General features: G+C 36.1%; 1 protein-coding gene across 1 annotated transcript in view; it reads right to left on the minus strand.

The window, feature by feature from the left end:
• The window catches only part of GRIN3A (glutamate ionotropic receptor NMDA type subunit 3A), a 153,678-nt gene that overhangs the window by 75,995 nt on the left and 51,165 nt on the right, over positions 1-26,518 (minus strand). Inside the window, exon 3 of the mRNA XM_069476643.1 lies at positions 11,545-12,592. Within this exon, the coding sequence (XP_069332744.1) occupies positions 11,545-12,592 (1,048 nt within the window). The remainder of the gene's footprint in view (positions 1-11,544; positions 12,593-26,518) is intronic.

Consider the following 26,518-nt stretch of genomic DNA (forward strand, 5'->3'; position numbering starts at 1 on the left):
AGCCAAGTTTCCTCATCTGTATGTATACAGTAAAGTTTAAATGAAGAAAATCCATTTAAAGCATATAGCATAGTCCCTGGAATATAGCAGGTATCCCAACAAATGTTATTATTTGTTGACATTGATATTTTTAGTTTCTGTTCTTGAAATTGTATTTATGGTCTTATTATGAAGCAAGTCAGTCATTTGTAACCTTTACCATGACAATTAATCATCATTTTAAACACATAAACCACAGGAGATGTGTATGTGTGCGTGTGTGTGAGTGTGTGTGTGTGTGTGTGTATACACCTATACTGACTTACATTCTTATTTACCAATAGAGTCACCTCCGTTAATTATGTTTTCAGATCATGCATGCGAAAAAAATCTATTTGAAATATAATTTAAGGAAACCTTGATAGGTTCTGTTTTGGCTGACATTGTTAAAATTTTCTGTCATTTGGCATATTTTATGTAGCAGCTTTCTGACAAAATGTCATGGTAAGTGCACTTCTTGAGTCTGAAAAAATACTATAGACTCTGGAAAAACGTCTTTCTGAACTGAAGCTACGAATAACATCATATATATGATATGTATGTATTTGTACAGTTGGCTGAAGCAGGGTTGTATCTAGTTACAATTGAGAAAATTGAGTCCTAACTGCCCAAATTTCCCAGATTGAGTTTACCATGATCCTGAACTCAGTTAAGATTCCTGACTTGCACTGGAAACACCAATGGTTGGATCACACTAGATCCTGATTAAGGATCAAAATGTCAAGTCAAAGCTAAATTCAGCATTCAACTTAATTTACACTGTGGTAGAGCTAAAATAGATATATTTTAGACACAAAAGGAGCCCCTTTGGGAGACTGCCTGCAATTTCTTCACACACAGATAAATATTTATGGAATATTAAAATAAGATTCTTCACAGGGAAAACCATCATTACTTAGTTCTTCTTATTCCAAATGTGTTTCCATTTAACCTGCATTAACTTTTTATATAATATAAATGTATCTTTGCGAACAGAGTCAATAGACATGTATACTGGTAATTGTTTATAATTATATAAGATATATGTGAATATTTATAAACACCCTATTATATATTCATTGGTATAGAAAAGTATCTATGTATAGAGAATGGTTGCTGAGAAGGTTAATAAGGTAAACAAGGTTATAAGACAATTTTCCCCTACTTTAAGAGAAGGGTTTGCAAAAATTTGACACATTCTCTGTTTGTATTCAAATGAAAGGAATGATCTTAGACATTCATTAAAGCAAACTCAGCAGGGTATCTAATTGAAAAAACTTTGCTGCAGTTAGTATGAATTACTGTATCTATTTGAGAGTAATAAAAGCTGCAGTTATTTAAAAAATTCTGTAAAGATGCCATCTCAAAATTATTTTAGAAGTAGGTGAGGAAATAATAGCTCACATGCTCACTTGTTCAGTTTTCCACTTATCGACCTGAATTAGCAAAGTCTTGGTGGTTTTTCTAAAGTTCCTTTAATTGGAGAACATTCAAGAAGGGAAGAGAAATACCAATTTTGTCAACTCTGTATTAATTGTCACTTACTGTGTATCTGACCTAGTCTGGGCCACTAAATGATTCTGACCCAACTCTATAATCTACTTCCGGGGACCCAGAACCACCCAGGCTGGGGCAGCATTATCTGTCTCACATTCCCTCAGAGTGCCTTCCCACTCCAGGATCCTACGTCCCTGAGCTTTGCTCCACTATGGGCATTATGGTCTGAGGTTTTCTTTGCTTTGATGGTCTGGTTATATATAATCTCCTGGCTCAAATTCTCTAGGTCAGCCTTGGACATAATTCCAACTGCAAATGAAAGATGCTCTACCTCTGTCCTCCTAGCCTCATGTTGGCCACCTCTGCTTGGCCTTGAAATCAAGTCCATTTATCTATCCAACACTTACCTCAACAAGTGGTGGCCATATTCTAAGACCCTAGGGATACAGGTGCATAAGACAGATTTAGTCTTTACTCTTACAGAGTTTATAATTTATTAGTGGATGGAATCAGAACTTCAGCTGAATATGTTGCATCATTATTTCCTTTAATTTTCACAGGAAACAGAGGCCATGAGAGGCTAAGTAACTTTCAGAACTTCACAAACTAACATGTAATGGAATCAGGCATTGAACAAAATCCATCCTACACCAGAACTTTGTCCCTCGTATCATACTACATTGCCCCCTACCTGAGCTTTTCTTCTATTTATTCCATAGCGTCTAGTATGAGAATGATTTTGAAAGGTCATACCAAAAGCATTGATTTCAAAGTAATGGCTGCACAACACTATACCCTTATTCCAACGATGCTGCCATTTTTCATGCATTTATGAATTGAATAACATTTACTAAATATTTGCTGCTCACCCAACACTGTGCTAGGTTCTGAGGATATAGGAGTAAGCAAGACAAAGTGGGACAATTAACAAACAAATAGGTAACATGACAATTACAGGTTCAGTCCTGTGAAGGGAATAAATTGGGTGAGAATAGGAATTTACTTCTGACAGTCTCTGTGGAAAGTATAAGCATCTTTGAAATGTAAATGTTTTACTATGGGAGCGTTACTCATTGAGGAACTTATCTTACCTGGACTTGAAAGGCTACAGACAGCAGCAGCACAGGTGGAGCAAATATTGTTGTGACTATTGCTGTTGTAACAACTATTATCTCATGTCTGTGTTATTCTCGTTCTTACTTGGTTTATTAAGCGCTTTCACATTACATGAGTAATACATAAATAAACACTGTAGAATATATGGAGTAGAAATAATACAGTAAATATTTCCTTTAACTATACTGCCCAGATATCAATGCCGTGATATTTTGTACCTTTCCTCTAGTCACTTTTCTTTATAGCATGTATATATGTATATTACAAAATTAGAAATATAGTATATGGTTTTGTAACCTGAATTTTCACCTAACATTACATTTTGATTTTTTGACATCTTAAAAGGCTCTTCAAAATCATTTCTACTAACTGCATTTTTATAGTATATAGGAATATTATAATTTATTAATTGTGCTATATATCGGACACATGTAGTTTCCAAGTTTTTGCTATTTTGAGTAAGGTTGCTGTGAATCTTTGCAATAAATTTTTGTCCACATATTAAATTATTTCCTTTGGACAGATTCCTAGAAGTGAAAGTCAAGGGTGATAGGACATGAACCCTTTTAAGCCTTTTGACACAAATGACCAAAATAATTTATGATTTATTGTAAATTTATCTTCTCAACAGCAGTCTCAATGCACTTCCACCAAGACTAACTATCAATAAAAAGTTCCTAATTTTATAGGTAAAAATATCATCTCATTACTGTTTTAATTAGCATTTCTTTAATTACAAGTAAGATTTAACATTTTTTATATTTGTCAATTTTATTTCTTTCCTAAATTACTGTTAATATTATTTATTTATTTGATTTTTACATTACTTATGTATGCCTTGCTTTCTTGAAAAGATTTAAGGCAGTTTAAAGGTCACACAAAATACAAGATAGCATAAATTAAAATAGGGTGAACTAATAAAAAAGAAACAATATTGTTTCCACAGTGACAATAAATCTGTGTCTGCCCATTAGTGGGCAAGCAATTTGTCTCCAAACTACTCTCTAGAAGTTACCTTAATAAAGAATCTTGACATTTGCCCAGTTCACCTTGACAATGAGAGGGAGAGGGAGAGAAATTATTCAAGGTAAATATAATTTTTACTGGTATTAACATCTGATAAGACTTTATTGTTATTATTTTGTGCCCCCGAGGAATCAGATACTATGCAAGGTGATTTAGTTGGATTATTTTATTTGACCTCCATAACTACTTAATGGGGGGGAAGTACTATATTAACTTCATTTACAGTTGTGTCTGGCATACAGGGAGTGGTCAATGAATATTAAGTATTTCAATATCTAGAGAAACAAATACCTTGAGTCTTTACATAAGATTAACATTAACATATATTTTTAAAAGATTCAGCAATCAAATGAACAAAAAAGCCTTTTGGGATTTTGACTGAAATTGCTTTAAACCTATCCTACTAATAAAGGAAATTTTGATATGTTTAAATATTCAGTCTTCCAATTTGGTAATATGGTAGTTTATGCTATCCAAACCATCTTTTATTACATTAAACATTTTTTTAAAACACAATTGTTATAGAGGGCACTTCCATGATCTATCATGAATTTTTGTTGCTGGAGTGAATGGGATATTTCTCCTGTTAGGTTTTTCCACCTGTAAGTACATGGAGCCCGTAGGAAGTATTTCCAGACCATGGCATTTCTCAGACTTCTCTTCTTTTGAGAAATTTTCCCTCTGTAATGTCTGGTGAACGAAATCCTCTACTTTGTTACTTGTCTGATTCTCTTTGTTCTCCTTTTCCTGCTTTCCAATCTCATAGTTCATGATGGAGTGGTCAAGATCACCTTTTCCTCCTTCCAGCGTCAGGGCTTCTGCAAATGCTGCCCTGTCACCCCACAATGCTATTCTGTGACACCCCACCAAGTCCCTGTTATCTCATTTACCTCCTTCAGATCTCAGCCAGATCTTCTTTCCCCACAGGGGCCTTCTTGACTCTCCATTCAGATCAGATCTCCTGCAAAGCTCCCAGATTACACTGTATTTTCCTTCACAGCAGTTTAGCATGGCTTTAATCATTCGCTGACTTATGTGCTCTCTTGATTAATGTCTTTCTTTCTCACTAAATTCCATGTTGCAAGGACAGTGTCTATTTTGCTTACTCCTAAATTCCTAGCCACCTAGCATGGTGCCCAGAACAGAAGGTGCTGTTACTGGCGGAAGTAAAGAAAGAATGAGTGGTTTGATGATGTAGTTAAGTTTTCTTTCTTCTCACCTCAAATCCCATTTTCAGCGTTTTGTTCGCCTTGAAGTTATGGCATCCCCCCTTCTTCATGGTCAGCTTTTATTATATGAATTCCTATGTTTTATTGGGCAGCCATATCCTTGTTATATGAAGATCAATAAAGGTGGCTTTTATTATTTTGGGAAATGCCTCTCATTTCATACTAGGGCTATGCCAGTGTCCTCGCTTTAATATTTCTGGTTCAAGTTTGCTCTTGCCTTCACAGCATGTCTATTTAATTTTTAATATTTACTTGAATGATCACCAGGGCTGTTTTCCTAAAGCAGTACTGTCATTTTCCTATACAACAATGGCATTAGTCTCTTATTTCCTCTAAGAAGCTGACTTTTTCTTTTTCTTTCTTTCTTTTTTATATAAAATACTCAGGGCTAAAGGTGGAGAAGCTGGAAAAGAAGTACTAGAAAGTCCATTAAAATCAGCAAATAGCTCATTTGAGTGCTCATGTATCCTTTCAACCAGGCAAATTCAGCTCTATGAGGGGAGATGGAGATTTATTTTTCAGTGAACTTTATTTTGTGAAATGATTTTTTTCATCTTGTCTCATCTCCCAGCAGAGCAGGTGCTAATGGCTGGAAGGTTCTAAGAATGCCTGGATCTATTACTCAGACCATAGACCCAAAAGGAGTCCTTGCTGGACAAAAATGATGCTGCAGTTTCTATCCATCTGTCAACCATCTCAAAATGCTAAAATGAAATGACTTTGAATGATGAGGCAATGGGTGCTTGCTTCCATCTGTCTACTTTAATTTCAGCATCACCTATAATGAGTGGTGCTAGTTTTATGTTGGGGAAATACTCAAATAAGCTCTATTAAATACATCAGTCATAAATTCTTGCTTTCATGGTCCCATGCTTCAAGAGCCCACCCACTTTGAAGCGTGGAGCTTGCCTCCCAGATGAGTTGGTGGGAGGCTGTGAGAAGATATATGTAATACTTTTAGTGTAAAATAAATTATTTCGGCAAAAATAGTTAAGTGAGGATAGAACCATCCTCTTGAATCTTATTTGCACAGCAGGCCAGTTCCTCTCCCTTGGGGTTATCTGCAGGAGCAGCCAGAAACAAGATTATTTCGTTCCTCTGACCCCCTGTCAGGGAAAAAAGATTTCAACCTCCCTTGGCTGCTGCAACATGTAGTGAATCATAAATTCATCTGTCTTGCACAGCCTTTTGCTTTTAATTTTATTTCTGATTCAAAGTAGCTGGTTGAAGCCAATGAATCTGAGCCCTGAAATGGTGATAAAATATTCACCCTTTTAATTCTTAACAGTTTTATTAATTGTGTTAAATGTATAGCCAGCATGCTAAACAATTATGATCAAGAAGAAAAATGGAGCTATTACATTCATTGTAAGTTATCTGATATCAGGGTTACAGACACTTACGCAGCCAGAACTCAATTTGTAGACAGCCCATGTATAAATACAGATCATCACAAATCTTACCTTTTAAGTCAATAGGTTTTCATCCAAACATGTCTTCCCAGAGAAATATAAGTGGTGTTTAGATTCTAAGATTAATATTTAAAAAATAGCCAGAATTTGGGGCTAGAAATTGAAGCTATTTACACAAAAATAAGGAAACACTGTTATTATAATTTAAAATATTAAATGCAAAAGAAAAGTCATTTTAAGGAAAGAGTAGATGGAACTTTTGGGGGGTCTCTTTTTCAGATTTTGGGTGCCTAGATGGCCTCTAAGATATAATGGCCATCAATTGCTTGGACCACATTTCTTAATAAAATGCTTCTAGGGAAGTCTGGGCATTGTCATTCTCAAAGTTTTAGGGCACACAATTATAACAGAAAGACTTGAGGAGATTATCCCAAGGTAACCAAAGAAGAGTTAAAGGAGAAGGAGAGAAGAAAGATGGTTAACACATTGACTGCCACACTAGAGAAAAAAAATTTTCCCTGGGGCCATGGTGTTTTATTAAAGCAAAACGATCCTTTCTAACTTATTACTTTTTATTGTTTTCTGTGTGTAAGTTATATGCAATGCAATTCACGATTTTAGAATTGTCAATATTAACTGTAACAATAAGAACATCAACAAGTAAGATTTTCAGGAACCAACTGCAGAGTTTTTCTTCATGGGGTCCCGGGGTTAAAACTAGCCTGAGTTAAATACAACTCACATGGCAGTCAATGTATCAAGAGCATTAATGGGGAGGCACAGGACAACTCATGTGAGATGAATTAACTGAGGAGGGTTATGAGTAGTGAAAATGGGGTGAAAATGGCAAACCATCCTAATATCCAGTAGATGAGGGGGATGACAGGATGTGAAGAGAAATGAGACAATGAGTTAGAGGCAGAAGAGTCTTCAGAGTGTGACCAATATTCCGTATAAAATGTCACTTCTCATTCAGATTTGGGAGATTTTTCAGCTTATGGCAAAACCCTCCACAAATGTTCCCAAACAACCACAGAGATCTGTAACTCTATGTAAACAATAAGTTCTCCCTCATCAGAACTAAAATGTTGTCAATGTGAATTTGAAAAATAAAAATGGAATTTTGAAAAATACTGGAAAAAAGTTAAATCACCTAAACCTAGTTTCATCAGACATTAAAACACACACAGCCACACACCAGCCACACATACACATTAATTCTCATGGTCTTAGGCATTGATCCACCTCTAGCCTATCTGATGACCACCAGCAAGAAGCTAGGCATAGCAGGTAGGATGATACTAATCTTCTCCTCAAAAAAGGAAAATTCAGTCTATAGAGTGGCTTTCATGGACCTGTATGACTGCCACAGGACACCTTTTTCTCTTTGTCTTTCACCTCATCTATCTGCAAATTCCCTTTTCCGGTACCCCGGGACTCCTTATTCATCGTGCTTTTCTTCAGACAGCTATTTTCTCCCCATCACCTTTTCCCTTGGAATCTCATACCCCACTTAGGGCTTTAATACACAACATTGCCTTCTCAACCAGGCTTCCCACTAGCTTCAGTCTCACTCCTGTTTCCAAATGCCTGCTGGATTTTACCTGGATGTTCAAAACAGATTTTAAAATGCCATGCATGAAATAGAACCGATCACTGTCTTTTCTGCTTCCTTGAATGGGACCATCATCTTCTCAGACACTCAGGGCTGTAGCTTTGCAGGTATGGCTCTTTGTTGTCTCTCCCATCCAATTAATTGCCAGGTCCTACTCATTTGTGTAATATTTCTTGCATCCTTTTTCTTTCTATTAGTGACCATAGCTGTAAATTCAACTCTGTTCATTTTCTTTCTTTTTCAGTCTTGTCCGCCTCTGCTGCTGAAGCAGTCATTTTAAATGGACACTACTACACTGTGCTGTTCCATTGTTCAAAAATGGCAATGGATCTTTATTGAAGTTCACTTTTCTTAGCCTGACATCAAAGATTCTCTGTTGCCTCAATTAAACTTAATTTTTTTCTGATTTAGACCTTACCTCCTTTCCTTCCTGTAATGTATGTTGTGTCTAAATTGAATACTTAGTGGTATCTTAATTGTGCTTTATACTTTCCACCTCCAAGTAGTTCATTCTGCTCCTTCACTGGAATGTTCATTTCTCCTTCCCTGATACACGTGTTCAAATTCTGACTATTCAATAATAAACACGAATTTTACCTTGTTAATTAAGGTTTCCCTTGATGTACTGAGTTGAAGGTGATCATCTTTTCCTTGAACATTGACAGTACTTCTGTTTCTAAACTTTGGCGTATTTATAACTTTTTAAGTCATTTCTTCTTTTGTTTATGTCTCTTCTTCCCTACTTGATGAAAATCAAATAATTTGACTTCTTTACCTCTGAATTTCTCTATATCACTTAGTGTATGAAAAAGGTAAAAAGAAAAAAAAAAAAGAAAAGAAAAAGGCATAGTCCTCCTCTAGGAATTTAGCATTGGTAGGAGAGAAAAGCACTCATGCAAGTAACTACAATATATTTAAGAATAGATATTGAGTGACTGAAGAGGGTATGGAAATAATTTTTATTTTATGTCTCTGTGGAAGAGTGAGGATATTATGTAGTCTACATAATACCACCTATATGGATAAAAATTAAAAAAATTCTGTCACTAACATTATTCTCCAAAAGTCCAGGTAACTATTACTTAGCCAAATAATCTAGGTGTCTTTTTATGAAAAAAAAACCTCTAAGTGAGAGATTTTTAAGACAGAAACAACATTAGTATAGATATATACATTTTTGGGAACCTTAGTGGAAATTCATTTATCATCTCACATTGAAAATGGTTTAGATTTAAGCTTGTCCGACTTCATTAAGAACTGACTTACTTTTTTTTTTTTTTTTTTTTTTTTTGAGACAGAGTCTCACTCTGTTGCCCAGGCTAGAGTGAGTGCCGTGGCGTCAGCTTAGCTCACAGCAACCTCAAACTCCTGAGCTCAAGCGATCCTCCTGTCTCAGCCTCCCAAGTAGCTGGGACTACAGGCATGCACCACCATGCCCGGCTAATTTTTTCTATATATATTTTTAGCTGTCCATATAATTTCTTTCTATTTTTAGTAGAGATGGGGGTCTCGCTCTTGCTCAGGCTGGTCTCGAACTCCTGAGCTCAAAAGATCCGCCCACCTCGGCCTCCCAGAGTGCTAGGATTACAGGCGTGAGCCACCGCGCCCGGCCAGAACTGACTTACTTAATGCAATGTCGACTTTGTCCATTTCTGCTGACTTTGTCTTGTGGGCTGGGTTAGATTTCTAGAAAGTTCACCTCTTTCTTTATTCTGGTGGAGTTGGGGATGGAATGATTGTTCCTTTTTGCTTAAAAAATAGTTTTACTGCTGTGTATAGTTTGTCTTTACAATTTTCTTTTTAATCCTTTAATATAATCACTGTTTCAGGTTTTTCATGCATAGCATCCATGACTTACTAATAATTTTGGCAATCCTTGGTTCTGATAAATGAAACTCTAGTCAGTATTGTGTTCAGTTTTTTACATAAGATAATGGTCTGAAATCTGCACAATAGGCATATATTAGATTTTTTTTGTACTAGATTGGATGAATACTTTTCATTTTGAGTTTATAATTTAGGAGTCACATTGGCAAGATTCTCACAAAAAAATCTGAATAATTCTCTAGTGAGATTGTGAGTCTTCGGGAGATTTACAGGACTATTGGGGCAAAGAATAAACAGAGGCTGCTAATGCTGGTACAGAATGTGAATGCTGAAGCATTACCAACATCTCTCTTTAGGATGATGCATTTATTTATGCTAATGAATTTATTTGTGTTCACTGAATTCCAGCTCATAACATAAAGCCCCGAGTATTCATTAAGAAGCAATAAAAACCCTTGTTTAGTCAGTGAGGCATTGTTAGCTGAAACCCATGAGGTTCATGTCACTTCTCAGGAAGTTTGCAGTATATGGGTCAAATTTCTTATGTTCTTTTAGTTGCAAAACAGAACTTAAATCCTAATCGAAACCATCTATGAGAATTCTCTAAAGTTGGCACTAGGTCTCTGGGCTACTCCATTGTTTGCTAAAGATAGTTACAAATGTCCTATTTGTTGATGTTCTATGAAATCAATTTTATGTGTTCATAGAAATTTATAGTAAATGGTTCAATACATTGAGACTTGGTGTGACAAGGGGCATTTAGAAGGCATGGTGAGTGTTTTACAATTTGAAATGGTCTGCTTAGTTGCTTTAAATGTGGTATGCCCTGAGTGTTCCCACTGAATTGAAGCTTTCTCTAGTCTCTACTAGGTATGTCCTACACAGTGGAAGGCACTTCTGCTTAAGATATGCATCCTGTTACCCATCAGTACTGCAGTACTCCCTTGAGTTTCCTTCCAATTGCCTTGGACCTTGACATCCCCCTCCTCTCTGATCCCACTGCATTGGACTAGGTTCTCTATACCTCTAGTCACTGAGAAGAGGCCCTGGTTTAATCCAGAGAGAACATAGACATGGATATACTTACCTGAGCATCACCACTGCTTTACCTGTTTACCTGCACTCCACACTCTCTTTCCTTTCCACCCTTAGGGTCAGATATCTAGGATATCAAAGGCAGCCCAGACAGACACAGTTTCTTGAACATTTTTGGACTGCTGGCACTCTCCCTTCAACCCCAGGTGGCCAGCTATACAGCTACTCCTGCTACCTCAGTTTGTTCAGTACTGCTTGTTCTATACCCATTGAGTTCCCTAGAAGTTTACTTTGGGTGCTTATAATAAAATGTTAATTCTTTCCATTTTATCATGTTTTTAATGGTAAAATTATTTACTTCTTAAAATATAGACCCCCCCAATTATTTCCATTAATTCCCAAGAGAAGTAATTCATCAGTTTTTAAGGTCTGCTTTGGGTGAAAATACCTTATAAGACATTCCCTGATAGCCATTCTATCAGATGTTCAAATAATACAAGGAAAAGTTGCACTAATAGATATAATATTTCCACTAGAACTACATTCTCTAGAAAAAAACACTTTTGAAACTCCTTACTCTTTTGTTTGATTTAATAAAACCTTGAAGCACTTAGTTTGACCAGGACACAGACTTTTAGAGTAGTCTCTACAGTTGGCTGAAAGAATATTCTTGCATTAGATGGAAGAATATGGACACACTGCAGCATAAGACACAAAATGTGGAGTTATAATGGGCAGTAAGGAAAGCTAGAGTAAAAGGAAGTATTACCTTAGGGTCATGTATTCCAGAAAGCTCTTCGTAGATCTTCTCACCTACCATGACGGCAGCTAAGTTTGCAGTGTATGTAGAAAGGCAAAACATACAGAAAATGGCCCAAAGGTTCATTAGAAACCTTCCAGTCCAGCATTTTGGGGGTTTGATGGCTACCGTTCTACCAAACAAGAGGGCATAACAGACATTCAAGGCTGAAGAAAAGGAGAAGACTTTACTTCTATTCCGCCCCTTGGGAGTCATTCCAAAGGGGCTCTTCCATTCATACAGAGTGAGAAAGATGGCAGTGATGTGCAGAGCCACGAAAATCCCCAGCCACATTGTCCAGTGGAGTGGCCACATGAAGGCTCCAATGGGAGCTGCTGTGTCTCGGGTCCTCACTAAGATGCCCAAGCTGGTGGAGAAAAAAGGGCTGGTGAAATCTATCACCTGGCTCCGTGCAGTATTGATGCTGAAGGAAGTGACTGCCATGTGGGCAGTCCCACTCAGGAGATCGCCCACCAGCCCAGTCCAGTGCCCATTTTTCCAGGCTCCATACTTTCCATCCCCAACAATATAGAGGTCAAAGTCAAAGTTCATGTCCTCTGCTAGCTTTTCCAGCAGGTCGATGCAATATCCATAGCAGCACTTCTTGAATTTAATGGGCACTGTATCATTACCACTGTGGAGGCTGCTAAAAAGGCTGTCCAATATAGAAGAGTCATTAGTCATGGGGTCTAGACAGAGCTGGCCAGCGGGGCACAAGCCTTCATCATCTACCTCCCTTGTGAAGACAAACGGATGCTCAATCAAGGTAACCACTCTCAAGTGTAGCTTACTTGGGTGTAGGAAGTGGGTTTTGTGTCTCTGGGCTGGCTCTGGCCATACTCCATAGTCCATGACAATCTTGCCCCCCTGCCAGCTGCCCAAGCGGGTCCACATTGGCTTTCCCATGGGGTCATGTTGCAGATTCCAGATGAAAAAGTTGTTTTCTGAGCTGATGATGGTGGAACCTTTTACTTTGATGGAACCACTGAGGCCTCTGAAAGTGGTGTTGGCTAGAAACCTGGCAAGGAAGAGCAAAGGCAAAAAGTAAGGAAGAGAGGTGAGGCCAAAGACAGGAAGTAGTGTTCTTTTTTTGCCTCTCTGTCTTAGTAAGCTCTAATTATTGTTAAAAATCACATTGCCTATAATTTCTTCAGGAATTAATAGACTGAACTTTTTCTAGAAGTACAGTTCTGTTTCATTGAGCTAATAAGATCCAACCCTTAGGTTGTAACACCTTGACTCTTGATCTTACTCCAAACATTTTAATTACTAGTTAAGAGATGTGTTAACTGTTTCCTGTTGTAAACTGTTAATTATATATTCTCATAACTTCTCAAGTTATGGAGGTTCTCGGCATCTTTAGCATGTCCCATTTCTACTGTTAACTACATTTGATTGCCACTATATTTGCTCAATAAATACATATTTTTTTGGTACAAGGAATGAATTTTAATAAGTATGCACATACTTTTATAATTGCTTAAAAATTGCATTCATAGCATTGAAAAATAGCCAAATCTTTTACCAGTGTTTCTTCTTAATAGAGTGGAAACAATTAACATATCTGTCCCCATGAGGCCAGCGGAAACTGCATGTTGGGTATCAACCGTGGAACAAAGAAAAAGATAATAAATCAACTTGCAATTCTCAGGATAGCTTCAGGCTACTCTTCCTCTAAGTCATCAGAGAAAAACAATTGGCCCTGGCTCTAGAGAGAGCTTTTGCCAGAAGTCAAATAAAGGAAAATTACTAACTGATTTCTAACCCTGTGAACTAGGGCACTTTCAATGTGTGTTCTGATATGGACTAGACAGGAAAACTAGACTGATTTGGCTTGGTTGTAGCCTCTGTCTTTCTTGAGTCTGGGAAGATAAGACAATAAGAGGTAACATATGAGCTTGTGGTGTCTTAATGAGGGCCTGTGTCAGAATAAAAGCCCAGGCTTTGACATTAAACACACCCACGTTTGAATATTGGCCTAGCCGCCTGCAAGCATTGACCTTGGACAATTTACTTAAATCTATGCTTCAGTTTTGTCATCAGCAAATGGAGAAAATAAGACTTCCTTCATTATAAGAGTTGGAAATAATTGATGTAAGGAACATACCACAGCCTCTGACATGGAACATATATTCCAGATATGGTAGCTATTATTTAATGTCATTCGAGTTTTTTTTAAATCAAAGCTGTTTCCAGGCCACTTTTCCAAGACTTTTATTATAATTTTTCTAGTTGAAGACACAAAATACTGTGTTATGGTAAACTCATAGCATTTACTCAAGACACATTTCAAATTAAAAGGAATTAAACTGAAATGTAGAATGTAACATAGTAGATATTTTGAAGAACCAAATGATAGAAGTCTGGGCTCTCAGTAAAACACGTTCGCCCATTGCCTGTCATAAATATTATTCCCTAATTTACAAATGCATATGTTGCCACAAAAGGGACATAAAAAAATCAAAAAAAGCGTGAAGTAAATACTAATTTTCATTAGAGATATAAATGTAAATCATATTCGAAGATGCTACTCTCACTAAATGCAATGAAACTATTCATTTTGGTAGATTGCATGTAATGGTAATTATTCATATTAGCAATCACCAGTGGGATGCTAGCACTTAAATTCTATTTTGCAATAAGTAATGAAGTCTCAGCTATCTTAGACTTTAGAAGTTTTCTGCTGCTTTAGAGAAGGAGCCAAATCATTAAAATATACAGATTAATCAATTGATAATTACCTAATATAAGGGAAGGGTGGCTATAATTGTTTCCAATAAGAAATCTACTTTTAGATTTGTTAAAACAACCACAGACACACATTTGCTGACATAACCTAGGGAATAAAATGGTAACTAGTAAATAGGTTAGTTTGTTTTGGTCAATTTAATGATCAGGACAGTAAGGTGAAAGTTTTGGAAAGAGGAACTCTTCATTATTTTAAGAATATTTGGGGCTTAATAATGATATATTTTAACTGGATAGGCCCTTGAGAGATTACCTACAACTAAATATATACTTAAACCATCTCAGGAAAAGGCATTAGAAATCTTTCAGAGATTATACAGCTCTCTCATTCTGGTAAAACTTATTCCTGATTATTGGTTTTAAATAACATTAAATAACATTTAAGAGAGCATGACAGAAGGACAGTGCTCAGTTGTCTTTGAGGCAGTTATTTGTCAAAGAAAGCAAATGAGGATCTGAATGTCTGCAATTTTCTTAGCAGAGAAAGCCCAGTACTTGTTTCACTGTACAATTGACACCAAAAAATTGGGTCCCAGGGAATCACCCATTTATGACAGATTATTTGTGCCTGTTTTATTTTTAGTCTTATGATGAGGATAAGTTGGAATAATCTCAATGACAGCTTTTACTTATAGACACCTTTACTGATGGGATGACGATGCATAGCAAAGTTTAAGTGCTCTTTACCTTAGTTACAAGATTAGAAGAATGAAATCCTGCTTTTGCTTAAATTGAATTCTATCCCATTCCTTTTTTTCTTGCCCAGGACTCTTCTTGAATAAACACACAAAAAATCAGGAATAATTTTATTGGCAATATAAACTGATACAAATACCAGGCACTGTTCTTAGCACTAGGGTTGCAGAGGCGAAAGACAAGCTCATTGTTCTTGAGGAGCTCAAAGCCTAAGTTTGGGGAAGAAAGAAAGAGGGAAGGCAATTCAAACCGTAATAATGAGCAGCATGATAGAGGTAAACCTGGTGCCACTGGAATAGAAGAGCAAGGGAACCTGCATATTCTCCTCTAGGGGTGCCAAGGAAGGCTCGTTAGAGGAGGAGGTGCCAGAGCTGTGTCTTGAAAAAAGGGATTCCAGTAAGCTGGGAAGAGAAGCTGGGAAATGAGGCTGTCAACCCAGAGAGATGTGTGTACGAAGGGCAGAGACAGAGAGCGGAAGCTGTGTGATGATGAGAAATGAAAAGCAGGCTGGAGAGGAGGATGGGAAATGAATTGCATCAGAACTGAGGCCACAGTGAAGATAATGGGGAGCCACTGAGGGGATTTTGTCTGGGGAGGGACATGATCATTACATTTGATTTTAGAATGAATTTTTTCCTTGCTAGCTCTATAGGAAATAGTTTGGAAGGAGGAGGGGGCTGAACATGATTCCACATGTGAGGAATGAAGGTCCTTCCTTCTCTCTCCGCTTGTTTCATAAGGGGCTTAGGGTTGCCAGGGCTAAGGTAGGAGCAGAAGTGGAGAGGAGATGGTATACCCAGGAGATATTCAGTCTTCAAAAGGAAAGGCAGTGATTCAGAGAGCCAAATGCACAGGGTTGTGTTGAGTCCACGAGCCTTACTAAGCATGTGTGAGACTCAGCTTGACAAAAGGTCATATAAATAAGACCTGTAGTGTTTAGTTTAGTATAAACTCAATGTAAGCCCATAGAGCTACAAGGGTATGAAAAAGGAGAAAAGTAATCTTAAGTTACTTTAATAAACATTTAGAGCCTGGATCAGAGGGAACAATAATACCACCATTCTCTGTGCTGATCAGATAACTGTTCCAGCCTGGATATGAACTCTAAACAAATCTTCCAGAGTCAGGAATGTATGAAGAAAGGTAAGAAGGAGGGAAATGTAAGAGGGAGTGGTTAGCACAACAGTCTGATTGGAGAGCAGGGTAGAAAATATTAGCAAATAATACAGGAAAAGCAGGTTGCAATTAGACTATGAGGTTAGATTTTATTTTAGTAGCAAAAGGGGAGCTATGAAGATTTCTGAGCAACATAATGATGTAACTAGATGTCCGCATTAGTAATATTGATCTGGAAGCAAGTGAAATGCACATACAGAGAAGAAGAGATGGTGACCAGGAGAGCACATAGAAGAATATTACAATACCTTTGTCATGGAATGACAAAAGCCTGGATCTCACTTTGAGTGAGAAACTAGTTTAGCACTGCGCCTTGCATGTAGTGAGTGTTTAATAAAGCAGTTCAGGTATTCAGCTTTTTCATAAGCAAATCTCCCAAGATACCACTCTGCTTAAAAGAATGAGGCTCATTAGTTAATATTAAAAGCTCCCAATTATGTCACTAAGAATATGTGCTGATTTGGACAACTGAGATAAAATCTGTACTTTGTAAATTATTTAAAAAATGTTTTTGAGACAGTTTACAGTATAAGCAAGGTCAGTATTTAATATATTCATGATTTAGAAGCCATATTTGCACACAAAATCTTGACTTGCTAACTAAAGAATTTATGTACTTATCCATCAAAAAATGAACACCACATCATGCACTCAATCATTTATTCATTCCACAACACTCACTATGTGCCAGGCACTGTTCTAGGAGCTAGGGATATAGTAGTGAATGAAGAAGTGAATGAAGACAACAATCTACAGCTTATGTTGAAGGAGACATAATAAATATGATAAATTGGTAATATATGTGGGATATTATTTAGCACTGAGTGCAAAGGAAGAAAAATAAAGCAGGGAAGGCCAGGAATAGCCTCTCTGAGAAGGTGATATTTGAGTAGAGAGCTGAAGAAAGGAAAGGAGCTAGCCATCTGGGTAAAGAACATTCCATGTATAGCGAATAACAAGTCCAATATCCTTGAAGTGAGATTGTGTCTGGCATGTCTGAGGAGGGGATGAGGGGCAAGAGAGTTGGAGATGAGGTCAGAGAAAATTTACAGGGGAGTGAGATTTGGGGAAAATAGGATTTTGTAGGTCATTGTAAGGAATTTGTTTCTTCTTTATGTGAAATGGAAAGCCATTGGTGGGTTTTGAGCAGAGAAGTGATATGATATAACTGTTTTAATAGGAAGGAAGCAGAAAAGACCAGTTAGGAGGCTGTTTCAAACACCCAGACCAAAGGGGATGGTGGTTTGAACTGAGGCAGTAGCAGTAGTGGTGGGAAAAATTAGTTGGATTTTGATATGTTTTGAAGCTGGAGCTGACAATATTTGCTGACAGCTCAGATATGGTTGCTAGGAGAGTCAGGGATGCCACTGTGGTTTTTGCCCTGAGCAACTGGAAGGATGGAGTGGCCATTAGTTGAGATTAAGAAAACTGTAACAAAACCAAGTTTGAGGTGAGGGAGAGCTATTAGGAGTTCAATATTGTTAATGTTAAGTGTGAGATAATTTATAACATTCAAATGCACATGTCAGATTGGTAGTTGGATTATCTGGAGTTCAGGAATGAGGTCTATACCAGAGATACAAGTTTGGGAACCATGAGCCTATACATGGTATCTAAGGAGACCAAATGAGATCACCATGTGAGCAATTATGGATGAGAAGAAGTCCAAGGAATAAGTCCTGGAGCACTCCAACATTTGGAGGCAGCACAGGCATGGAAGAATTAGCGAAAGAAACTGAGAAGAAATAACCAGAGACAAAGGAGAACGAGCTGTGATGTGATCTAGAAGCCAAGTAAATAAGAAAGATACTTCAAGAAGGGCACGGTGATTAAGTGTGCGCAATGCTTCTGACAGATCAAGTAAAATTAAGACTGAAAATTGATCATTGGCTTTAGAAATGTGTGGGTCACTAGTGACTTCTGTAGGGTCATTTCTGTGACGTGTTGGGGCCGAGCACCTCAGTGGAGCAGATTCAAGGGAGAATGGGAAGACAGAAACTGCAGGTAACTCTTTAGAGAATTATGCTATAAAAAGAGGGAGAAAATTGGGGTATTGATGGAAGGGAAAAATCAGTAAACATCTATATGAATATGTATGTATACACATTATACACACATATGTCTATATTTACACACATATATATATATATATATATATAGCTTTTGAATTTAGATGGGGAAAAAAGAAACAGGCATTATGCTGATGGAAATGATCATATAAAAATAGAAAAATTGTTGCTGCAGGAGAGACAGGGGAGAATTCCTGGGACAAAGCCCGTGAGGAGGCAAAAGAAGTTGTGCTCTAAGGTGCAAGTGGAAGTTATGCTCTTTGCTATGACAGAAGAGCACAGACAAGAGGGAAGACAAGGGAGAATGTCAGACCCAGGGGTGAGTAGGTGGGTGGATGTGACAAGGGAATTTGAGTGGAAGGTCTCTTCTGATTCAATTCATTTAGGGCATTATAAAAGTAAATAGATCTGATCATACCCTTCCCCTATAATTCATTTGAGAGAGGTTTTATTGTATTTTCAAAATGAGACAAAATGTATTCTTAAAAGCATAGAAAGCAAAGGACTTTCATAAGAAATTTTTTAGATCTATTTCAGTTGAAATGATTAGTCTTTTGTTTTCCCATTTGAATTTGCAGGAGACAGTCAGAAATCTATCTGGGCCTGGCACTTTTTAAAAAATTGTAATTCTTTAATCACTTTTCCAATATCTTCTATTCAGCTTTCAGATTTTCTGGGTCAATTTTGGCAAATGATTTTTTTTTTCTCCAAATTTGTCACTATACAGCTGCGTATAATATCATTTATGCTAATTTAAGGATTTTTCCTCAATAGATTTTAATTTTTATTTTGTTAATTCTTTCCTTCTAGGTCTCCCCCCACCTCTTTCACTTCTAGTTTTTTTGGATGAGGACATATTTGTGTTCACAATTTTTTCTTCAATAATAGAGGTATTTAAAGCTATAAAACAAATCTGGCGTGGTGGCTCATGTCTGTAATCCCAGCATTTGGGAGGCTGAGATGGGAGGATCACTTGAGGCCAGGAGTTTCAGACCAACCTAGGCAACATAGTGATATCCCATCTCTACAAAAAAAAAAATATATATATATATATATATATATATACACACATATATATATATACTATATACAATATAGTATATAATGTAACATAATATATACATAAATAAAATAAGGCTATAAATACAGTCATGCATCACTTAACAGTGGGGACACATTCTGAGAAATGTGTCATTAGGCAATTTTATCTTTGTGTGACCATAATAGAGTGTACTTACTCAAACCTAGATGGTGTAGCCTACTACACACCTAGATATATGGTATAGCCTATTGCTTTTAGGCTACAAACCCATACAGCATGTTACTGTAGTGAATACTCTAGGCCATTGGAAACCAATGGTATTTGTGCATCTAAATATATCTAAACATAGAAAAGATGCAGAAAAAATATGATAATATAATCTTACGGGACCACCATCCTACATGCAGTGTGTCATTGCCAGAACATTGTTATGTGGTGCATGACAGAATACCATTCAATATGGGCTAAACTATTTTTTAGTATTAAGCTTTCTTTTTAAAGTTATTTTTAGGTAGTTTTATAATTTCAGTTTGTTTTCTTTTTTGATCTTGGAGTTATTTTTAAGTGATTAGGAATTATTATCTTTTTTTGTTATTCTAATTCTATTAGAGGAAGTAGATTATAAAATGTTTACTTTGTATTTTAAAAAATGTACTTTGGTTTCCTTTGTGGCCAAATGCTTAATTGATTTTTGTAAATGTTCAATTGACAAAAGAAAAGAATTTATTCTAGTTGTACATATTAAATAAAGCTTATTGACTGTGTTTCTTAGATCTTCTGTGTTCTTGGTGTTTTTTCTTAGATCTGATAAATGGCATATACAAATCTCTCACTTTGTGTGTGTGTGTTAAAATTATCTTCTCTTGTTTTTTTTTTTTTAATATCTTAGCTGCCATATTGCTTGGTATACACATAATTAGTGTAGATAGTCTTTAGCAAGTTAAGAAATATTATTCTATGTGTCCTTTTTAGATGTGTTCTAATATAAATACATTAGATTTGTAGCTTCAGAAATGCCTTTTTTTGTTTTTTTAGATCAAAATTTGTAACAGTGGCCTACAGTGTTGCAACATACATTTTTATGACCTATGACAATATTTTTAATAATCTCTTAAGACAATGTTTAAAAATTGATGGATGACAAAACTAGAGTTTTTTGAAAAAAAATTAAACATAAACAGAACAACTGTTAGCCATGGGACTATATTCCTGAAAGACGGCAATTTGTTGGAGCCAAGGAGTGGCTGCCTCTTTGGGTGGGGCATGACTTTGTACCGTCCTCACACAAGGGGTGCACATGCACCTGTGCCAAGGACCACCCTGCTCATTAATATTACATGTCTGGCATTAGAATCTGTGACCACTATTTTAGATTGTCATAATAGTTAAATTGTGAGCATGTATAAAAATTTCTTGGCATGGTTTTTAGGACAAATTATCTAATACATAGTAACAGAAATTATTTTTTAAATAGCTAAACTTGAATTATGAAATAAATACTCTTTGGCATAGAATCAGGTCACTTATTATCTTTTTCTTTTTATCAGAGTAGGATATATATTGTTGGAACTGTTTCTTAAATATTCAAAATATTATATCAATGAATCATTCAGTTCAGGCATTTTTTTAAATGATAATCTCTGTTGTGTGTGGTGGTAGGCAATTTGGTATCTGTTACCTGTTTGGTCTACTCAGATTTTCTACTTGTCAATTTTAGTATTTTGAATTTTAGTAGAAAATCATCAGCTTTATTGATATTTCCAAATTTATTGTAATTATATAATTTTATTATAATAGAAAAGTCTATTTTTATATGTTATGTTCACTTTCTTATCAGTATTTTATTTTTTATTTTTAGATGAGATTTTAAGAGATTTGTCTGTTTTAATTACTTCTTTAAAAGAAGTGACCCTTGGATTTACTGATTACATTATTTTGATTTCTTATCATATGTCTTATATCTTACTTGTTAATCATAAAATTTGTTTCTTCCTATTTCCCATTATTATTTTCTCTTTTCACTGATTGATTCATTTTCTCTTTTTAGAATTTGATCACTAAAATCTATTAATTTAACCATAATTATTGCTTTGGTCACATGTACATGATTTTGATATGTTAGGCTCTTGTTTTCTAAATAGTTAATAATTGTATTACTGATTTAGATCTGTCCCAGTGTTGATACAAGAGGTTGTTTTCTAATAATTTTAAATGGTTTGAGCTTTGGTTTATTGTACTTCCACACATATAAATCTACTGCTTAGGTTTATAGCCTATTTTGGATGCTTGAATATTGTCATTTTGGGTAAATAGTCCATGTACTAATCGAAATGAGTGTACATTCTCTGTGAAATGTTAACTGCAACGTTTGTTTTAATCTATCTGATTAATTACATTATTCATGTCCTATTTTTACTTTTTGTTAACTTGCTCTAAAATTTGCTAAAGTTAAATAAAAATCTCCTACTACAAATAATGTTGCCCTTAAAGATTTTAGGAACCGTTGTCCCTTGTTTTTCTTCTGTCTTACTCAGCATATAGTTTTATAAATATTATGTTTTTATGTTTATTAGAAATCTATATTTTTTCTTGCTTTTGAAGTAGCGCTATAATAATCACCTTGTTTCCAGTCTTCATTTTGGCAACATATCAATCTACTTTTGTGTTGTTTAAATGCATCTTCATCTTCATGGGTCTTCTTCCATGCCCTAATTGTTGATGGGTCATATATTTATTTCTACTTGGATATTTTTTCACTCATCAACTTCTGTCTTTGTATATCTACTTCTCTCAATTGTGTTTTTTTTTCCTTGTTTCTTTTAAATTGCCTTATTATCTTTGCTTCCCTATTGTTGCCTTTCATTAATCATACGTGTACATGGGAATATCTATTTTGCTCTGTAAAGCTTTAAAATTTATTTTTCCCCTTGGGAACTTTCTTGGTATCATTTTAAAAAACCTATATCATCATCCTCTTATAGCTTGAAAAATGAGCTGAATTTCTGTTTCCATGATCATCTCATCATATTAAGGAATGAGAGATTTGTTCATCTTCCATAAAGCTCTATCAATTTTCTTTTTGCCTTTGAGAACTTGCTTTTGATTTTTTTGCCTTTGCCTGATTAGAAATGTTTAACAACATTACTACAGTGACATTTTCTCAAACTCCCCTCCCTCTAGCGCCACCTAATTCTTGTTTACTGGGTTCAGTTGTCAGGATTACTTGCTCTTATGCACTGAATCTAGATATTTGTTTCTTGGTCACTTTTAATTTGGCTCCAGATCTACCAACTATTGATATGTAGCCAAAAAATAAAAAAATAAAAAAATAAATAAAAAAATAAAAAATAAAATAAAAACCACAAAAAAACCCCCAAACCAAAAAACAAACAAACAAAAATCTTCTCAATAAAGTTCTTTTCCTATGAGACAAAGGAATATTAAAGTTTCCCTTTCTTCTTTTTCTGGGAGAGGCAGGAATTTGGGAAGAGATCCATAGATGTTCAGTAATCCTATCTTTTCTTCATGTGATTCATATCTATAATGAATCTTCCAATCAAAAACTCACATCCTCCAAAGTTCTACGCTTTTTCATTTGTCACAAGTGTACACTTATATAGTTTTTTTTTCCTGCTTTTTTCATTGAAGAGCCCCAAAGAATTCTCTCTTGGAATAGTCTTTTAGAAATCGTACGCCCAATTCTGATATTTCACAACCTCCACAGACCTCCAGGTGTCTGAATTATTCACTATTTATATTTCCTCTTTGTATTTTAATTCATATATGTGTTATTTCTTAATGTTTCAGGGTTTTTCCCTAAACTGCCTTATTTCTTAAGTTAGTCTCATTTTACATCTCTTCTTCTGGCTCTAGATTATTTCCCCCCCCCCCCAGTATTCTTAACATTTTCTGGTATGTGGGTTAATGTACAGTTAACTCATTATTCCTTTAATATTTTTTCTCTTATTTTATTTTTCTGAATTTTCTCTTCTCCTTTATCCCCCATCCCTGCCCTTCTTTTCCTGTTGGTGGGCTTTGAGTAAAGGAAATGCCAGTATTCTGTCTTGTTAGTAAGAAGTCTTTTCTTAAATTGGCTCTTGATCATCTTCATTTAATTTAACTAATTTTTTTTGTTGCCTCTCCAGCTCCCCTCCCTCTGCCCTCTGAAATCCATCTATTTATTTCTCTTTGGGTTTTTTTGTTTGTTTGTTTGGTATCTCTTTTTTACCATCTCCCTCTTTTCTTACAGCCCTGGAGGACCTTTCTCTACTCATATGGCCAGTTGTTACTGGCTCAGCTTCACTTTGTGGCTTGTATCACAGAAGAAGAGCCCTGTGGTATCTGCCTTCCTTTTATGATAACATGGATCTGGCCATTTTAGCCACAGAGCTTACTTATGGTCCGATTCTGACTTTGTTCCCTATACATGGGGCAGCTCTCCAAATTAAACATGACATGTAGATGATTTCTTGAGATATATGTAAAATGACTCCTTGGCTGTCTTCTCTAATCCTCCTTAGTACACTGAAGTGTATTTGGCAGTTGATTAACCTCATCTTTGACTTTTTAGACTATAAGATCCTCAAAGGCATGGAGTTTTGATAACTCTACATTTGGACAGCAGTGTCTTCCACAGAGTTGCTGATAGGAATGAACAAATCCTCCTTTCCCACTGCTCTTCTTCCTAACACTGCAGGCTGTCAAGCTGAAAGAGACTTCAGTGTTCATCTAAGCACTTATCATGCTGAGTCATCTTTGAATCTTAGGCACAACACAGTGCCTGGCCAGAATAACTGCTCAGTAATATTTGTGGGGTAAATGCAATTAAACGCGTGTCTTTTGCTCAAATCAGACACGTATCTCTTAAAGAGCTCTTCATCACTTTGCCAGAAGAATGAGGCTCAATAAGCCAGGAAGCATTTACATTTGCAATTTACAGATTGTTTGAAGCATTAAAGTTCCAATACGTTTTCCCCAGAATAATGGATAGCATAAAAAATAGAAATTATTATTATCATTATTATTATTATTGTAGAGATGTGATTTCCCTTTGTCACCCAGGCTGGTTTTGAACTCCTGGCTTCAAGCGATCCTCCCTCCTGGGCCTCCAAAAGTACGGGGATTATAGGTGTGAGCCACTGTGCCTGACCAAAAATATAATAGAAGTGAGTTCGGTGGGAAACATTTCTGATGATAAGGAATTTAATAGGAATTGGAAATTGCTAAATTTTCATTCTCAGAGAAAAAGGCCCCACACACTGTAATCACTGATTATGTCATCTTTTAAAACAACATACAAGGCTCATCTTTGAAAATAGATTTTTATCAGTTAATGGGCAACAGCAATTTAATAATATATTAAATACTTATACCTACATGTATATGAATCATTGGGGTCTATGTTTTGCCAATACCTGCAAAATTTAGTTACTTACAAGTAAAACTGTAGGGTGGAAAGAGAACTCCTGCCACTCTTAACTTTCTTCTCAAGAGAAGAAAAATACTAATCTATGTGATTGGGTCATAATTTAATACACATTTGGGGCTGCATGACTATTAGTGTGTGTGTGGGGGGGGTCACTACATAAAGACATCAGACACATGGACATACTCCTCGTTTTTCCTGCTTCCATGTGTTGTGGCAAGCTGGCAAACAGGCACATTTTTCTCTCTGTTTTCTTCTCCCATGTGTTACACCACAGTCTTATCTGTTCCATACGCCTATGTCCTTGTCCTTATCTTTTGCTCTTTGGTGTGAACCTTGACTGTTCTCCACAATTATGATCTATGCCCACACCCTGAACTGCTCCTGATCACTCTGTATAATATCCCAACTTAATTCATTCTGATCTTTGGATCTTGCCCCAGCACTAGCCAAGATGCTGATGTCCCTTCCAATATTGCCTTGGCATCACCGTAGCCGTTGGACATTATGCGCTATTTATCAGTCAAGCATCTACCTGAAAGGTTACAGGGTATGGAGATTGCAGTGGTCCTGAGAGATAGATCTAGAATTCAGAGTAGAGCTGAAGTATTACCCTCTATAGCTTTATACCTTTTTGGCATATTTTAAAAATTTACAGTAGATGCATACAAAGTGAAAAAAGTCAACAAAGGATACAGTTTCCTCTCAGGCAAATAAAAGCTTGGAAGCTCTCCTAATTTGGAAAAATTCCACAGTTTGAAACCTGCTGGATCTTAGATTAAGTAAATTCAAGCCACATTCACCAAAATAGGTCTTGAGGGAATACACATTTTCCAGTGAGCCTTCATGACAGTGAAAATTTCAGAGTCAACCTTGCATGACTTAAGTGGCCTGGAGGAATGGGTAAGTTCAAAGAATTTTGGCCAAATTAGTCTAGTGACAAAGGTTACTACTGGAAGCATCTGGAGACACATACCTTAAATGTTGATCCCTGAGATGCACGACACCAAGGCAGGTGTTTTCTAGAAGTATCAACTCCTCGGTAGCTCTAGCAGCATACTGGGTCACCCACAAGCAATGTGTTCTCCTTGGGGCTCTACGGAACCAGCATTAAGTAGCATCTAACTTCTGGCTTCCATGTTCAATACAACTGCACTTCATTTAAATACATGTTAAAACATATAGACTAACCAGTTTGGCTTGGTAGAGTTCCTTAAGGTAAGAATGCTTATATATGGGTAATCATGCCTGCTGATTTATATAACTTTTGTTTGAAAGAATAATAAATTACAAAGTAACAGGATCCCAATTAAGGAAGGTTTATATTAATTCCAAAAGAGCCCAGAAGGTGGATTTGGATGAACTGATTTAAATCTTCCCCCACAAGGTATTGGATGAATGATCTTAACGCATACTACTTCGACATACTAATTTTTTGAGAATAGATATCCTTATAGTTAAGGAAATTAAAGTTTATAGAGTTTACATAATTTTGCTTTGGTCACAATGCCACTAAATTATGGTGATGGTAGACAGGAATATCCAAAATTAGAATTATAGCATGCTGGCTCAAGTTTTTCTGGAATTCTTCGAATGTCCAGGAATGAATTAGGGGCCATAATTAATTTATACCTTGGGTTGTTTGAATGGACATTTGCTTTAATCTTTTTTCCTGAAGATTTCCTAGTGCCTCATGATACCTGGCACATTATAAGTTCTTAATGATATGTGCAGGATCAATAATTAAAACATTTATTATATATTATTAATAAAATGTTAGTGATTATT

Source organism: Eulemur rufifrons, chromosome 7 (genome assembly GCF_041146395.1).
Source record: "Eulemur rufifrons isolate Redbay chromosome 7, OSU_ERuf_1, whole genome shotgun sequence".
Classification (NCBI taxonomy): Eukaryota; Metazoa; Chordata; class Mammalia; order Primates; family Lemuridae; genus Eulemur; species Eulemur rufifrons.